This window comes from Anastrepha obliqua, chromosome 4 (genome assembly GCF_027943255.1).
Source record: "Anastrepha obliqua isolate idAnaObli1 chromosome 4, idAnaObli1_1.0, whole genome shotgun sequence".
Lineage (NCBI taxonomy): Eukaryota > Metazoa > Arthropoda > Insecta > Diptera > Tephritidae > Anastrepha > Anastrepha obliqua.
This window is the reverse complement of record NC_072895.1, coordinates 65948191-65966877: the sequence shown is the minus strand read 5'-3', so window position 1 is coordinate 65966877 and position 18687 is coordinate 65948191. Positions and strand designations below refer to the sequence as shown.

The window sequence follows — 18687 nt, the reverse complement described above, 5'->3', positions numbered from 1 at the left end:
CTCCGGTGGACGAGCGTCTCGTAATAATCCGCATCAAAGCGCGATTTTTTTAACAACTCGCTAATTTGCGCCCACGCCCCGACGGAAGAGAATCACTTTTATTAGCGCTTGGAGCGTTCCTATGAGTGCTGCCCCCGCCACGACATAAAAATCATGCTTGGCGACTTCAACGCCAGGGTAGGCAAGGAGAGAATTTTTGGTCCCACAGTCGCAAAGTTCAACGGTGCGGTACCAGCTGGTGGTAGCAGAGGAAGAGGAAGGCCTCCTCTGCGTTGGAAAGATCAGGTGGAGAAGGACTTAGCTTCACTTGGTGTGCCCAATTGGTTAGCACGAGATAGAAACGACTGGCGCGCTTTGATAACCTCGGCCAAAATCGCGTAAGCGGTTATCGCGCCAATTAAGAAGAAAAAGTGTAATGCACACCTTAACTTTGTTCTTAAAAAAATAGTTGAACTTTTCTCCTATTAAATAAGGCAAATACAATGCTAACGTTTTCCCTTGTAAAAATTTTAAGCTATTTAAAAAATTATATTGATAGGAGAGTTACAAACTGAATATATAGCAATACTATTTAAAATCTTTAATTCACGTGCATATGAAGTTTATGCTGGATACCAAAAAAAATAATTGTTCGTACGATGTAGTAGAATAATTTACCCACATAACATTAATTTGAATAAATTCTAGGTCAAACTTCAAACTCTAACAAAAATAGTTTCATGCTATGCAACGTAATCAGCAAAATTTTCACAAATCTACCACAAACACAGATATTTTTTGGTTACAGATAAATCTAATACCAAAAATTCCACACAAAAATGTGACCGCAACTTTTAGATTTACTTACGCTGAAACACAATATAATCTAAATAAAATGATGTTTGTAGGTCCTACGCACATTTCGTCAACCCGTAGAAGAGGAATTTAAGCATATAAAATTAAATGTAAATTGTTTTGTAAGTTACGTATACGCCCGAGTGAATTTCTACGCATAGAGTAGGTGTGAAAGGTTGTGCGTGTGTGGGTTGACTTACATAGGAATGACTGTATATTTCATGAAATCAACCACTGATGATAATGCAAAAACATGGAGATAAAGTGACACAAAACATACAGATACATACATATAAGGGAAACATACAAATACATACGTAAAAATGTGTTACTGGGAAATCGCTATTGAGATATAAATGTGCGTATGCTGACTACTTTAAATAAATGTTGCGACTATTGAATGTAATATTGAAATTGTTACAACATCAGATTTGAGATTATGCGTATGTGTTTATATGTGCACGTGTGCAATTTTACGCGTTGAAATTGTTAAGTAAATTGTTTGAAATCAAAGTTAATGGAATTGAAAATGCCGCTGTCATATACAAGTACAAACATATGCACGTTAACCATTTCTGCTTATTTGCCTTTCCAAGCTGTTTCTGTGGTATGCTTTTGCCGATTATTGAGTGCGGTGTGTGGGTGCCGCCGTTGTTTCAACGCAATTTGCAAAGCAGTTTTGGTTTTTGGAATGCGCAATTTTAATTTGATATTTGATTCCAAAGCGAGTAAGGTGTATGTTCTTCTTAATTTTTCTTTAATTGCTTTTTCAGTTATAGGTTTCAAAATTACTCTGATTGATTACTGACTTTAAATACTGATAATTAATTCCGTTCATGCCATCCTTTGGGAACTGTAAACTAATTAACCTTAGCACTGCCTCTACTTTTCAATCTATATATCTGTGTGCTTTTGCTAAATCATTTTAAGTCGACTTAGCGTTTTTTCTGTTAGGCACTAAGTTGCTTGTTTTGTTTTTGTTGAAATATTTAATCATTATTATATATCCGTGGCTTGAATAATCATCTTATTAAAGGTTCAGTAAAGTGCTATATTCTTTTGTGATCAGAACAAAGCAAAACCTATTAAAAGCAATGAGTTGTTACGCCAAAAGTTACAGTTATACAGAAGATGTTTCTTGCAAGTTTTTGTGTTTCTCATTGGACTCGAAATCACTGAACCGATTTTGATGAAACATTTGCGTATTTTTTAGTATTTTTGCAGTATTGTTGTTGGGTCCGCTAAGTCGCGCTGAGTAGAGATGTTCATATAAATTGTACTATCAACATCATTTAAATTAAAAAAATCTGAAAACCTCGCATTTTTGATTTTTTCTTTTAATTAAAAATTTCAAAAGGAATTCATTGTAAGACTTTTCTTCTTAAAGTAACAATATGTATTTTGGATACTATTATACATATAATAATTGTAGCAAAGAAACGTAGCAAATCGTTGATAAGAAAAGTAACAAGTTTTTACAAGAGGAGTAATTTTATGCAAATATAATTATATGTACGAGCGAGTGTCTTTACTGGTTGATGCCAATTTACCGACTGACTCTTAGACTATGTCATACTTCGCTTCTTATACTCCTGTGTTCGTCAGTTCGCTGTATTGCATTTGGTTACGTTAAAGTGTTAAAATGTGAGTCCGCTTCTCCTTGTCTTACGTCCGTCTGTCACTCCTACATAAATGAGTTAATGAAATATCTTAAGTTCAAAATATAAAGTAAAAAAATTACAATTAAAAATTCATTCACATTTTTTTGGCTGTGACTCGAAAAAAGAGGCAGAAGTATGTATTTACTTAACTTTGTAGAGTGTCCATTATTTTAATTTGCATTTAATAACTGCAGAGGAACGACTGAGCGTCGAGTCTACTAATTTCTGCCATTTACTAACAGGAATACACATGTGTCCTTTACTGGTACCTCAATTAGATGGATTTTTGCTTCTAAGAGGCATTTTAAAATCCCGCTCTAAGTTTCTGTCAGATTAAAGGGTGATCATTGTGGTTGCTTGTATAAAACTTCGCCACCGTTATTTTATCCACATCGATGTGTAGGCAACCTGGTTTCACTCAAAATAATGATGATTGTTAAACATACATTGTACCCTGGGCTCTCACTTTTTCGTTACACCGGCGAATATTGCGGTTTTAAATATCACACATCAGATGAAATTCATCAGTAGCTTGAAACGGTTGACACAAACGTAAATCGCTACTGTTGGTTGTCATTCAAGCTTCTGGTTCCTCTCCCTCTCTTTTTCCTTTCACTTCCCTCTGTATGGTATTACAACGGACAAATTTGAAATTTTTTGTCCAAGTGGGTCCCTCGCAACGGGAGCTATTTAACCTAATCTAACCTTCAATGCGAAATATAGGTACCTTATGAGAAACATCCCTATCCTATATAGTGTGTTGAGAGAGAAATTCAATGTTGGGTGTTCTTTGCAAATAAAGGCTGTCGCTGCCTGGGTTAAATAAGTTCACTTTGATTTCGTCTGACCAAAGAATATTTTGTCACTTGCTAGCTGACATTAGTAGGATCGATCCTGGCAAATTTTATACGTTTACTTAATTTGAAAACGCTACCCTCCGAGCAGCTTTATCCTTCAATCTATTGTGGCAACGTCCAAAGAGTATTGTTTTGAGAGCACAAGAGGTCACAAACGGATACAGAATTTGCGCTTGCCAAACCGCATTCATTTCGGGGTTTTCCTGCTAGCTTCTGGGCTTAGTGTGCACTTTATTATGTTTTCCACCATTTTCCTCTAGCAATTGTAGTAGTAGCTGACTATTTATGTAAGCATTTATGTCTTTTATGCAAGCAAAGTTTTATAATAAGTAATTTTTGGTATTCAGGACTCAGCTTTTATAAATGTATACCTAATTACATTAAACAATCAAATTTACTTTAGAATCGTAAAATTGAGAATTCTTACGCGCAAAAAATTACTACAGCATTTTTTTAAGCACTATTTTCCTTACAGTAAGTTAAATCCATACACTTACGAGGTTGAAACCCCGTAAGTACACTTCTCCCAACGCTCCGGCTATTTTTTAACTCCTCCAAAAAAATAGGGTTTGTCGAACTCCCCAAAATACGCCTGTCTCTCGGCGATGCCTTCCTCGTTTGAACTAATTTTTTTTCCCGCGAGCCATTTCTTCATGTTAGGGAACAAGAAAAAGTCGCAGGGAGCCAGATGCGTGAATACGAGGGGTGCGGCAGTAATTAATAATGCAATTCATGCAGTTTGGCTGCGACAACTCCGGATGAATGTGCTGGTGCGTTATCGTGGCGAAAGAGCACCTTGTTTTACACCAAATGCGGCCTTGACTCCTGCAATTTTTTTTTGAAAGCGCTTGAATAACTCACTGCAGTATTGTCCAGAGATCGTTTTTTTTCTAAAAAATCAATGAGGATGAAGCCGTACGCATCCCAACAAATCGTCGCCATGACCTTACCGGCCGACGGAATTGTCTTAGCCTTCTTTGGAGGAGATTCACCGGGAGAAATTCATTATTTTGATTGTTGCTTAGTTTCTGGTGTGTAATGATGAATACAGGTTTCATCAACAGTGACAATTCGACGCAAAAATCTCGGATCTTCGGATCTCGCTTAAATTGCTCCAAACACTGCTTGGGAGTTAACGGCGCCATCCGCTTGTTGTTGCTTGTGAGGAATCGTGGCAATCATCGGGCCGGCAAATATTTCATCGCCAACTTATCATGTAAAATATTAGCACACACACTTCTTTCGTCTACACAATTTTCTTATATGCAAAAAGTACTGTGAAGGCATACAAACATATTTACGTACAAATCAATTGATACTGTTATAAATAGGTTTGAAACCGTTAGACTTCGGTGCGCCTATTACATTAATCGGCAACGTATTTTCCACATAGATTTTTTCGCTAATTTTTACTTTACTTTATTTTTTTATTCTCACCTGCAGACTTTTTGTTTGAGCTTCTGACGAACTGCATCAAATTCTCCCTTAAAACAGTGTCTAGTTGTGAGTTGAGCATACATAAGTGAGCCATTTTTAGTTTTCCAATGTGCAAAAGAAATGCATTAAACTTCCTAATAATTTTTGCTACGTAGCGGGGAACTGCCTCAAAACTGTGCGTTGAAATTTTACTGAATCGGTGAAGCGGTGCTATAGTGATTATTTTGGTTTCTCTGTGGCTCTTTAAGATATGGATATCTTTATGCTGTACGATATGCCAAAATAATCTTACTAAAAATATATTAATTTTTAATTTCTCTTGACCGCATCAACATGCCATTTAAATTCAAGCGCTTAAAGCTTCGCCTCAGTCTTGCTTTCTTATAACTTTTTACTATTATTATGGATAAAACTGCTCATTTTTATGTTGTCTAGTGTTAATTTAGAACTTATAATTTTTTAATCACCGCCTGATTTCTTCTTTAAGACATTTAATGACGATAGGAAGCAACCTTTTTGTCAACAGATAACTTATTATTAAAATGCAAATGCCCCAATTTCTTGTTTGGAATAGAGAATCTCATCTGACCATCAGTTGCAAGGCAAATTTCTTATAAACTCTGAAGTTTACTAACAGTAAATGTTGTTTTAGAATAAAACATGTAGAAATTTAGATTCTTTCAGGTTTCACTATTTTTATTCAAAATACGGTTCCTAACAGTTATATAGGGTTGTTAAATAGGTGCGCTTCAACTTTTTTCCGATAGGGAGGGCGAACGACGCAATATATTTTATTTTTCGCTTGTCATTTGTAAACTTCATTAGTATACATTTCATCATGGAACGCTACACACAGCAACGATTGCAAATCGTGTAAATTTTTTATGAAAATAATCGTTCTGTTGCTGCTACTTTAAGAGCATTACGGCCATTTTACGGTCCATTTAACAAGCCGTCCCGTTTTGGGGTTATGTGAAGTCATTGGTCTACAATAACAAGCCGGCGACGATTTGTGAGCTCAGAGCCAATATTGAACGCGAAATTGCTGGAATTTCGGCCGATTTATGCAAAAGAGTGGTCGAGAATTGGGTTCAACGATTGGACTTCGTAAAACGTGCACGCGGTGGTCATGCAAAAGAAATCGAATTTTATACTTAAATGTATATGTTTAAACTCGATAATAAAAAAAAATTAGTTAAAAAAGTCAAACCGCTTGTGTTTTATTCAAAAAAGTTCAAAAGTTGAAGCGCTCTTACTGAAAAACCCTTTATGTATCAATTGTCAGCATTTAAATGCCCACCATGAGAATGCCTAAAGTAAAATCAGCCAAACAGCCGATTCCTGAATGCCTAATTGTTGAGAATGGTAAGATCGAGATATCGATATTGACTACACTATGCACTAGCAATACTTTCAACAGAACGTTAATTTTTTGATCTGTCAGTCCTTTTTCTATTCTCTTGATTTTTTTTCACCAACTTATGAATTGTATAAGCAGACTCATTCCTACGATTATTTCCACGAAAAAAATCACGAGTTTTGCCAAATAAGCGTAAATAATTTGAACGCGTTGATCTCGTGTAAAACTGTATATCTGTCTACTTAACAAATTTCAAAGATGCCATAAAAAACAGACACCGTCTAGGAATTGTTCACTACTGACATCGAAATCAATGAACTTATAATATTCAACATTTCTTAGTAAACCTATCCAATTTAGAGCTTTTCAGGAAACGATGCACTGTTTACTTATGTAAATAGCGGGTACGGGAGGCAAACTGGTGGGATTTTTTTTCTGATGCTTTCAATTTTCCGCATTCAAAAAGATTTTATAAATACATTTTTTAATTTATGGAAATATCTGACCTTTGAACCTCAGAAAGAACATCTAATAATCGGAATTTCGTCTAACCTTCTAAAGAACGTAAGTTATTTCGTCTCATCATCGTGGGCAGGCAAAGCCTTAGAAGGTAGTACTGTGTCTAGTTCCACTAGTGTTAGTATTGGCTAATAAATATTAATAATAATGAAACTAATAGTACTCAGCAAATGATATCGCTGCCCATTTTCGATATAAGATCTGTTGCGCAAGCATTGTTTTATGGGTATTTGAATACCCTGTAAAGAAACCGGGATTGGCCTCCCTAGTACTGTCAAATGCTGTATCCATATCCTGCTTAAATGTGTAATGTATGCATGTATATATTTGTATATATGTTGGTGTGCACTTATGAACGTCTGGGGAAGATTGCCAAATCCTAGGCAATTGAAAAATCGTAAACTCTTAGCGTATTACATTTACTTAATACTCTGTTCCATTCCTACAAATCCTGTGGGATAATTTGTTGAAACTGCTTAGCATAGATTTATCAGCCTGTCTGGGCTACAAATCTTTTACCATAAAATATTACAAATTTGTACATATATATGCTTTTATTTATAGCCGTGTTCAGTCATCAAATTTAAACACATTTGTCTCTAAACTTTATTTCGTGGAAGTTCTTAAAGCCGGCAAAGAGGTGAATTAGTTATCTGCGGGAAAATGTTGCAAAGTGTAATAAAGTTTTACATCTTAAGTGAAAAGTTTTATCTCACCCGCACTTTTCAGAATCAAAGCAATTTCACAAGCTGAGTTATACTCCTCGCTCAATTTTATAATTATGTATTTGTATAAATCGCAATATATTTGGTAGGTTTAAAAGTGCAGTAATAAATTTGGAGAAAGTGCAAATACTTTGTTTTTGCTTCTGTTTTCAGAACTTTGTGAAAACAAACGAACTTTTGACCAAAAATAAGTTGCAGTCAGTGGCGGAAAGGTCAGCAGCGCATTTAGATGCATCAACTATTTTGGCTCGCTCTCGATTGCATTGCCTGATTTAACCTCATCAAATTTTAAGTATAGAGCAGAGACGGTTATCATTACGAGTTCTATAAAAAAAATGCTCATTTAATATTTGAAATTTGGCATCCATAAAATTAATATTTTTGTGACTACATAAGTCTATTTTTTGGAAGAAATTATCATATATCCAATCTTTTTGATTTAAAATAAAACAAATTTTTCGAGTGGTATTTTGTCGCTCTAAAATAATAATTACTTTGTGAGCTGTTATTTTTGCTTCGATCGGAAATAATGATTATTTTGTGAGTTATTATTTATGTGACCGGAATCGTAGGCCCTGGCCGCCAGTACTTTTTATTTTATTGTAAAATAAAAATTTAATGTTATTTTCCATATATTTAATTAATTAAATGATTTTGTTGTAGAAAAGGAAACGAATATTTTCTCAGAATCGCAATTTTTTTACGCTTTTTATTTTCCTTTGAGGAAATCATTTATGCATAGCGCTAGTTTAGATTGAAATCTAAGTACAGTTCTCACAAAAATCAAAAAATAACGCAAAATATAATCATTATTTCAGAGCAAAATAGCAGCACTCGAAGAATGAGATTTATTTTTAATAAAAAAATATAACTCGATAAATGATTATATTTTATGTGTGGTTAATGAGAAATTTAAAGGTGATTCTTAATAATACCTTTTATAGATATCACTTAAGATTTTTTTGAACGTAAAAGATTAATAAAGAGCATCGAAAAACATACACATATATGTACACATATAGGACACTACATATTGACAAGTTTAGGATATTTTTTAATTTCAATTATATTTTTATAAAAAATATAGTAACAAAAATTATAATAATTCACGTTTCGAACCTGACAGTTCACGTTCCAAGTTTCTAACTACAAATTTTCATGAATATTTTAGTCGGATTCTGTTTTTTTTTAATTTTGGTGCGTAGTTTTTTATAGTTCAGTGAATTCTATAGTAGAAGTAGTTACATTACTTAGTGCCATAGCAATGTCATGATTACTTCTTTGATGCTTTTCCTGCAGGGTTTAGATTATTAGAGATGTATATTTCGCGAAGTAAAAGTTCGAAAAAAATTTCAGGTGCACGTGGAACTATAGGTCTTATATAAAAATGCTGCATACTCAGTTTTTAATTTTCTTATCAATTTAGATTTTTGGTTTCAATGGATTACATTTTCGCCAAATACAATTTTTTTACAGTATTTAATCTTCCTCATAGGAGGAAAATTCATAATTTTTTTACGTTTTTATTAAACAGCAAGAGTAACGAAGTTGAAATGTAGACAACATTTTTAATAGCTGGATTTATCTTTTTTTTATATCCATATTAATATCATAAATAATCACCAAAAGTATTTAAAAGTATTTATTTAGTCTTTAGAACCTGTAAAGTATTTAACAAATTTAAATTGATGGGGAAATGAAAAACTATATATGCAGCAATATTATATAAAATCCGTGATTTTACGCGCATTTGAAATTTGCCTGGATAAATTTTACTGTCGTACAGGATGAAAGGAAAGACGGACGTTTTTGAAAATAAATAGTCTTATAGTCGTAATAGTCTTAAATAGCTGAATATGGATTAAGCCACACCTCTTTAGGGAAGCCTTGGTGACAAAACTCTGGTGAACGGTACACCAGCGGTACATTTTCTTCTTTTTCTTCCCTAAGTTGCATATTTTCGTTTTTACCGAAGTATTTTTCCCTAATATATATACTAGGGTCGATTTAAAAATCGCTCATTGCTCTGTGAAAATCGTATTCTAGGGATCAAAATAAGAAACTTTGCCGAAGGAACCATACCTCTAAAACGAATTCTGAGGCCCCCCAATTTGGGTCGAACGAAAAATCCCACTTTGACCCATTTAGAGTGCTCCAATCGAGTCCAAATGTATGACCGACCCGCACTCCCCTGGGGGGTTCCCCATACAATAATTTCAAAATATCACCATTTTTGGCCTTTACATGAGAAAAGAAACTAAAAAGTTCGACCCAAGTTTGGGGACATCAGAATTCGTTTTAGAGGTATGGTTCCTTCGGCAAAGTTTCTTATTTTGATCCCTAGAATATGATTTTCACAGAGCAATGGGCGATTTTTTTGCCTCCCCACAAATCGACCCGGCCTAATATATACCCTATGCTAATAATATTTCTACTGAATTAAAAAAAAAAAATAAATAGTAACCGTCATCTTCCCTGTCTATTAGGTGGAAGATCTTTTTAGGTGGTGCTGCATGTTTTTGTTCCAATTGTATAATATCATACCAATTTGGTGAGTATTACTTGATCTTGAACGGCGATTATAAATCCTTCCGTTTCAGGATAAAGCTCTCCTCTCTGAAGCCAGCTATAGCTGTTAATTTTGCCAAGGTTTAGGTGTTCCATAGCGTGTAGGTGTTTGCCATGTAACTGTTTCTGTGCCCAAGCAGTTTTCTTTTGCTCAACTGTTTAGGCGATTGTAATTCAGTGTTTTATAGGTTTAGTGGGGTGTAGTATTTATCCGCGAGGACTCTTGCTTTGTGTAGATCGGATGTGAGGATATGGAAAACTGTGTTAAGTTTGAGATATGGTTCTTGTGAAGGTTTTGGATATCAGTGAATCCTCTTTCTTCTTTTAGTTTTGGTATTGTAAGTTTTTGGGGGCAAAAGTTGTGGATAAATTTTCTATTTTGGTAAGTTGCCTTCTTGTTGTTCTTTACAGGTTGTCAATATTAGTTTTGGTTCCGAAGAAGTATGTGAGTAGGTATGTATGGCCTACGAGTTGATTGCTTAACAGAGATTTTTCGAATTTAGTTGTGTTCTAAGTATCTGGTTAGGGCGTTTTTCGTATTGCAGATAAAGTTAGTTTAATAGAGGTGCCAGCCAGGACGTCAGTCCATTATCCTCTCTATGTGTGATATGCTTTACAATTACTGATGCCAAAGCTCATTTTTGTATCGCTTGTTATTTGTTCTGTAATTTTCAAAGTGCTGTTAAGTGTGGATTTGTATAGTTTGATGTAGTCCATATTTAGAAGATGGTTTATTATGTGTTTTGTAATTTTTTCGGGTTGTATTGGCGGCCGCCGTAGCCGACTGGGTTGGTGCGTGACTACCATTCGCAATTCACAGAGAGAACGTCACCAAAATTAAGGAAAAAAAAAAAATTTTTGTCTAATAGCGGTCGCCCCTCGGCAGGCAATGGTAAACCTCCGAGTGTATTTCTGCCATGAAAAAGCTCCTCATAAAAATATCTGCAGTTCGGAGTCGGCTTGAAACTGTAGGTCCCTCCATTTGTGGAACAACATCAAGACGCACACCACAAATAGGAGGAGGAGCTCGGCCAAACACCCATAAAGGGTGTACGCGCCAATTACATATATATACAATATATATTATATTATATATTTTATCTATTTGGTGTATTGCTGAGGGTGTTGGAAAGACAGCGACAAAACAAAAGAGTCATCTTGAGATATTTCTTTTTTATGTCAATTTGTTCTGTTGTTTCTGTAGATGTTATTAGATTTATTTGTGTTTTCCATTTATTCATTGTGTTCTGTAGAAAGTTTATTAATTTTGCCTGTTTTTTGCATTTGAAGCACTTTGCTTAGCACGCTATGTGGCACGGAGTTGAAGGTTTTTTAGTAGTCCTTCGTTGTTTTAATCTGGCTTATTTCATAATTTTTGTATTGATTATCAGTTGCTCCTTGCAGTCTTTCCTTTCGCATCCTTTTTGTTCATTTGCTAGAACGTTGTGCTGTGTTAGATAATTTTCTATTTCCGAGAATGTTGTGGAGGTGATTATTTTATATAGTGTGGAGAGGCATGTTGTTGGTCAATTTTTGGAAGGGTTAGAAATTTCAATATTTGGTTTTATGTATGTTTTGCCTATTGTAAGAAATTCCGGTAGGGTTCAACCAAAATCTATTAATTTATTAATTACTAATACTAGAAGGTGGCGTGTTTAGATGCATTTTTTGTACTAGAAATTTTAAATGTTATCTATTCCTGTACATTTCCAATTGTAAGTTTTATGGATTATGTCAGTTAGATCTTCTGTGGTCAGCGCGATATTGTGTTGTGGTTGTAGCTTCTTTCGTCGGTGTTCCTGATGAATCCATGTAGCTGTGTCGTTGTGTGGAACAGATATTGACCATTTGTTTTTCCAGTATTTTGTTATTTGATATTTGTTGGGGTATTATTTGAAAGTCTTCTGGAAATGCTAATTTTTTGTAAGTAGGTTTTTTTGTTGCTTATAAAAAGCTTATTATCAGTTCTCCTTTGGTTGGTTACTGTATATCGTGCTAGTCTGGTCGAGTACACCTGAAGTTTTGGTTTATGGGCGTTCTTAATTTCGTCTATTGGTTTTCATAACTCTGTCTATTGCATGATTACGATTTGAAATTCGGAGTTCGTTGGTTCGAATCTCCATGAAACACCAAAATAAGGAAACGCTTTTCAAATAGCGGTCAAAACCGGGCTCGGCCAAACACCCGAAAAGGGTGTCAGCGCTAATTATTTATATATGTAAAACATTTATGTGTTTAAGGGGTAACACCACTGTACACGCGTAAAATAAACACGATTTTTAAAGAATTTTTTTGTATAGAAGGAAAGGGAAAACAATCACTCTGATTTGGGAAGTTATTACTTATATACTAAAATACAAAACTACAAAGTTTGATCGAAAATTTTTACAAAATGGCGGCATTGGAGACATTTTTGTAATGTGGTTTCTCTTGAAGGAGCTCCGCGGCACGCAGCACAGAGGGTGCAAATTTTAATCTGGAACAAAGAAAATTTTTTTTTCTTAATCTAGATAAGAATAGCTAGAGAAACACGTAGGGGATTTAAAAAATATTTATTTTTGTGGAATTAGCAAGCATTTGAAGGAAAAAACTCTATTTTGGACTCAAAAAACGGCACTTAAATAACACTGTGGTACAAAAAAAAAAGTTGCAAAAAAACTTTGGATCGGACATGGTGAGGGTTGTAGCTTATGAAAAACTGAAAATAATGGTATAGTTGAAATTTCCAATACACCCCCAAAATCTCATTTTATGGCCATAAAACCGTTTTTCAGTAGGTTGATATGAACAATCACTCCTAACTTCGCCAATTTCCATCCGATTTCGAATTTGCTTTTTTAGTTCGAAAGAACAAAAACAAGCCTTTTTGACAGTGTGTTAACATTTTTTCTGAAATGACAACTGACGAGACTGTAGACGGAAGTATTTGGAATTTTTTTATTTTTTCTCTATTTTTTCGACTTTGACATAATTTTTACGATATTATCCGATATTGAGGATTTTTTTTAGTACACTACTGTTATAGTAAATTTAATTTTGCGTCGAATGAGCTATATTTGACTGTAATTGAATTAAAATTAATAGAGTTGTGTGGGTTTTAAGATTTTTTCTTTTTTTACTACGAGATTTGGTATGCGTTTCGAAGCATGAAAATAATAACAAGTGTCATTATAAACGCATAATATTTATTGGAGTATTGTGCAGTGCAGCACTGTACGGTATGGTACGGTGCAGTACACAACGGCACTGGTTCCAAACTTAAAAATGCATTGGAAACGGCCCTTTGGAGTTTAGTATGGTACGGTACATTTGTCATTTCTTCATCAGTTTTGAATACTTCTCTGTAAGAAATTCGATCATCATCATTCATCTGAAGTCGTCATCAACTAAATTCCATTGTTTAAATCGAGAAGCGAGCGTTTCAGATTGTCTTCCCGATAGAAGTATGTAAATCACGAGAAAGATCCTGAAAATCTGAATTTGATACAATGTCTCGTTCTGAAAACTTAGAACCAGACGGAAAGTACTCTTCATCATCAGGTTTATTGTTATCAGTTTGATCATCATCAGCAATGAGTTGAACTTCCTTCAGTTCATGACCTGCAGTTGAGTCAATCATATCGTCCAAGACTACGGGGTTCTTAACAGTTGCAACATCAGCATACTTTATGTGCTTTCGAGTTTTATAATGATGACCGTTTACGTCCGTTTTACAAAAATAACAATCATCTGGTTTATGATAAGGCTGATGATGCCATATCATCGGAGAATATTGAGAAATTTGACTTTTCTGGCAACGTTTTGATTTATATCTTTTCAATTTCAATGAAACAAACAATAAAACTTTGACGTTTTAATAAGGTTAAATTATAATAACAAACTTCTTTTGTTAATCAATGTACAGTGTGAACTTTGGCACACTTGGGAGCTTTTCCATATTTCTATTGAAAAAAATGTGCTATAATATGTCAGATATTTTCGTAAGTTCTAACCAGTTCTGTTGTATGCAGTACAGTGTACTCTTATGTATTCATATATACTCCAATAAATATTACGTATCTATAATAACGCATCAAAACACGTCCTTATTCCCATTTAGCGTAAGCTATACCAACATTCCAAATAAGTAAAAAAAAAACAAAAAATCTTAAAACTCGCACAACTCTACTAATTTTAATTCAATTACAGTCAAATATAGCTCATTCGACGCAAAATTAAATTTACTATAACAGTAGTGTACTAAAAAAAATCCTCAATATCGGATAATATCGTAAAAATTATGTCAAAGTCGAAAAAATAGAGAAAAAATAAAAAAATTCCAAATACTTCCGTCTACAGTCTCGTCAGTTGTCATTTCAGAAAAAATGTTAACACACTGTCAAAAAGGCTTGTTTTTGTTCTTTCGAACTAAAAAAGCAAATTCGAAATCGGATGGAAATTGGCGAAGTTAGGAGTGATTGTTCATATCAACCTACTGAAAAACGGTTTTATGGCCATAAAATGAGATTTTGGGGGTGTATTGGAAATTTCAACTATACCATTATTTTCAGTTTTTCATAAGCTACAACCCTCATCATGTCCGATCCAAAGTTTTTTTGCAACTTTTTTTTTTGTACCACAGTGTAATTATAACAATCGTTTAAATTAATCTATCGAAAATCCCCTACGCTCTTCTCTTAAGAAGGTTATTATACAGACGTAGTGAAAAACCTGATTAAAAATATTTAAAATTGTTTGAGTTATGCTGCGTGCCAATTTCAGAAAACGTGTTTTGAGAAAAACGCGTTTAAAGTTTGGAAATTTGGAGAAGTCGTTAGGTAGCAGTCACTAACGCTTGGTTAAAAGCTTAAAATATTTATGAAATAAACTTCGGTAACGTATACAACTTTTTGTTCTGTATTTTAAAAGGTTCAAAGAATTTTTTAAGCTTATAAAAAAAAAAAAATCAATTTTTTGAAATTTCTACAGTGGTGTTACCCCTTAATTACATTTTCCGATCTATTGTCATTTTTGTATTGTGTAAGTCATTCTAAATTTCTCTGGAGCTCCATGAATGCATTTTCAATTCGAATTTGACACTTACATTTTCTTGGGTTAGATATAATAAAGGGTGGCTAAGTTTCAAGGGTCGGGGTTGATTTTTAATAAAATACAATTTTTTTAGGAAATTATTATTATGGTAATATTGATATGGCTCAATTACGTATGGAACAAAATATCGGCCAAATGGCCGCCGCGGTCTCGGCGGCATACCTCCATCCGATGGTCCAAATTTTCGATGACACTGAGACATAATTGAGGTTTATGCCCTTAATGTGCCGAATTGTCTCATCCTTTAGCTCTTGAATTGTTGCTGGCTTATTGACGTACACCTTTTCTTTCAAATAACCCCAAAGAAAGATGTCCAACGATGTCGTTCACGTTTAGGTGTGGTTCACATTCAACATCGGCCCTTCAAATTTATCCACCCTTTATTTTATTATGTTTTGTGATAGGACGTTGGTTTTTAAATATGGTTGTAGTTATTGCAGCTTTGTATAGTATGTGTGTGAATGTTTTCTATTGTGGAGTTAAAACTTAGCATTGTTGGTAGTATAGAGCTGTTTATACTTTCGATGTATGCAATGGTGTCTCTTTTAAATATTAATTTTGGAATTCGAGGCGAGTAAGTGTGATTATCTCTTCTGCACCTACCCTTTGTCCGAAATTGTTTCTTATCAAGCAAAGGCCTTTAAGTTTTTCTTCACTTATTGCATTTCTCAAATAAGTGTTTATAAATTGTAAGGAGGAAAATTACCTCTAATTTTTAGTGGTAGATATTTTAACTATTTGATAGAAAAGAAAACTTGTTGTCCTTAATGAACTACATTTTATTATGTAATGCCTTAGATTAGATTAGATTTGTCCCCCCACAAGACAGGAGACCACTGTACTACACCCGGATAGATTTGAGTAGAAAAAATAGGGATAGGAAAGATAAAAAGTGGGTGGTAAGACGGATAAATTAGTGTGAGGTCACTCTTAAAATCTCTTGGATTCATTGATGAATCTAAATGGTAACTTTTCGGTTTCGCATCCAAATTAACCACATTTCTACCGTCCGTCAGAAAGAAAGCGCCAGAGCACTGAGACGTAAATGAGTTTGTGCAGCCTCTCCAGGATCAGTTAAAGGGTTGCAGGGGTCGCCTGCATCTCCATTGCTTTCACTGGTTCCACTGATCCAAGCTCATTTTCACTCAACCTTACTATACATGTGAAATATATGCGTGCTGAATATAAAAAACTTGGCTCCCATAATCCACCCTTCGCTTATGTTTGTGCTATGCAGTGCGCTATGCATGTGCTTTGCATGTGTACTTATATATGTATGCTATGTGTTGTTTAGTGTGCTATGCAATGTATTATGTTCTATAAGCAGTGCACTATGTAGATATGTGTTAAGTCTGTGCTACGTAGCATGCTTTGTGATATTCTGTGCGTTATGCCATATAAACATGAGTTTTATTGGAAACTTTTAAAGCTTCATTCATACATTTAATTCACAAAACCTGAATACTCCTTTCCACATCGCCGCCTACTCCTACTCACTTCACAGCCTGTATTCCCTTTGTGAATTGTCATTAATCGTCCCGATATCGAAATCGTTGATTCAGTAATCCGTCTGATTTATATGCAGTCCGAATTATTCCATGTCATCAAATTGAAGCTGAATTTAAATTTACAATTCTTCCCCTTTGATTACCGGACCTTTCTTAATTTCCGCTTTTACATTTGCCAGCTACGACCTGCAATCTCAATTCAAGTACATTTACTTATTTAAGTACATTTTTTTTCTTTTTGTGCACCTCTGTTTACTCAGCTTATATTCGCACTTCCGCTTACTTTTTCCTTTTGTATAAATTGACACTCTTGCAGGTAAATTTCCACTTTGTTTTACACCTTTTTCTTTGCACTTAACTCTTGGTAAAAATGTGAATATACTATTGATTTTTTTGTTGTTTTTATAGCTGATCCCGTTATCGAATTTTTCAACCCGGATCACCGCAAAGTGCTGGAAGAGCAGGATAAAGAAATACGCAAGCGTACGGGATTGAAGGGCGCAGCGCCGGGAGGTGATGAATGGATTTACCTAAATACCTACTGTCGTGTGCCGGTAAGTGATAGCGTCATAGTCAAGGAGAATGAGAAAATATTTATTTTACTTTGCAATATGCCGCGCCGCTATTATTGTGCATATAACAGGCACACTCGTATATGTCAGACAGATTGATATCTTAGCCATCAATCTCATATGGTATTAAAGAAGATTACTTGAATATTTTCACTAGGAAAAAATCATTACTGGTTTCTGCAAAGGCACTCAAGACTACTGTCCGCCTGCGCCTCAGGGTCCACCAGGGCCGGTGGGGCCTAAGGGCACAACTGGACCACCTGGGCTGCCTGGAATTCCAGGACCAAAGGGTAATCGGGGTGATGTAGGACTGCCAGGACCGAGAGGAGTAGATGGAGCGAATGGACCTCTGGGACCACGTGGACCCAAAGGTGATATTGGCATACCTGGGCGAGCTGGCCTCGACGGACGTGATGGTGTACCGGGTGAGCCTGGATTGGATGGTGTACCTGGGCGTGCGGGTGCCGATGGTATACCCGGCAAAGATGGACTGCCTGGCTTGGATGGACGCGACGGACTTAACGGTAAAGATGGCAAGGATGGTGCGCCGGGGCCGAAAGGTTTGCAAGGACCTCCAGGGGAAAGAGGACTGAAAGGTAAGTGATTAAAAGAGATAGAGTGTGAGACTTTTTTTAACAATTTCTTTTATTTAAATGAATAAGTGAAGAAATCAAGTTTTTGTATTTGCACAGTTGAAATTTAGAGTAACTTTCTTGAGAACGCAATTCGAAAATGTATAAAAGAATGTGTATTCGAGCGCAACTGAATAATCTTTTTTATATAGCCGTATTTATAGCTTTATAAATCTTTCAAATAAAAAACTAATTGTTTTTAATTGTTTCATTGTGCCTTTTAAACGTAAATCAAACCAACTATAACTTGGTGCTTATTATCCTTTGTTGGTTATATGTTGAGCTCCTCCTCCAATTTGGGCTGTGCGCCTTAATTTCGTTTTACAAACAAAGATACCTTTACGCCTCCTTTGAACGGCAGATGTTTTTCACAAAGACATTTTTTATGGCACAGGCTTGCCATTGTTTGTCGAGGGGCGAAAGCTATTACAAAAAAAATCCTAAAAACTTGGTGTTATTTTTTATAATTTTGATACTCCCATAAGGTTCTGAAATCGGGCACTACCGAATGGTAGTCACGCGCCAATCAATTCGGAAATGGCGCACGCACACTCTAGCTGAAATATTTCAATATTTAATTGAGTTATCATTTGTCCCGCTAAACCGATGGACACAACCGAGCAACATTCTTTCAGCATTGGCAAAATCTAGCAACTCAGCTACCCAAGAAAACATACTTTTATAAATAAAATTTAGGTCAAGCAACAAATTAACCCACATTAAGGATGCTTGCCGAGGATTCCCTAAAAGTATTTTGGGGTTTTTGGCGATATTTTGCTGAAATGTAACGAATTTGACGTGTGTCACACACGGAACAACCGAGGAAATAGTTCAATAGATGCGATTTAAGTATGTAGAAAAATAAAGGAGTTCTCTCCCTTAAAAAGAAAAAATCTATTGGAAATTTTTGATTGGGACAAATA

At 35.0% G+C, this 18687-nt stretch overlaps 1 protein-coding gene across 6 annotated transcripts in view; it reads left to right on the top strand.

Moving 5' to 3' along the window:
* LOC129244667 (uncharacterized) overlaps window positions 1-18687 on the top strand; it is a 141386-nt gene that overhangs the window by 51296 nt on the left and 71403 nt on the right. For all 6 annotated transcript variants that reach the window (XM_054882435.1, XM_054882434.1, XM_054882433.1 and 3 more), the window contains 2 exons: window positions 16969-17114; window positions 17290-17728. In XM_054882435.1, the coding sequence (XP_054738410.1) occupies window positions 16969-17114; window positions 17290-17728 (585 nt within the window). The remainder of the gene's footprint in view (window positions 1-16968; window positions 17115-17289; window positions 17729-18687) is intronic.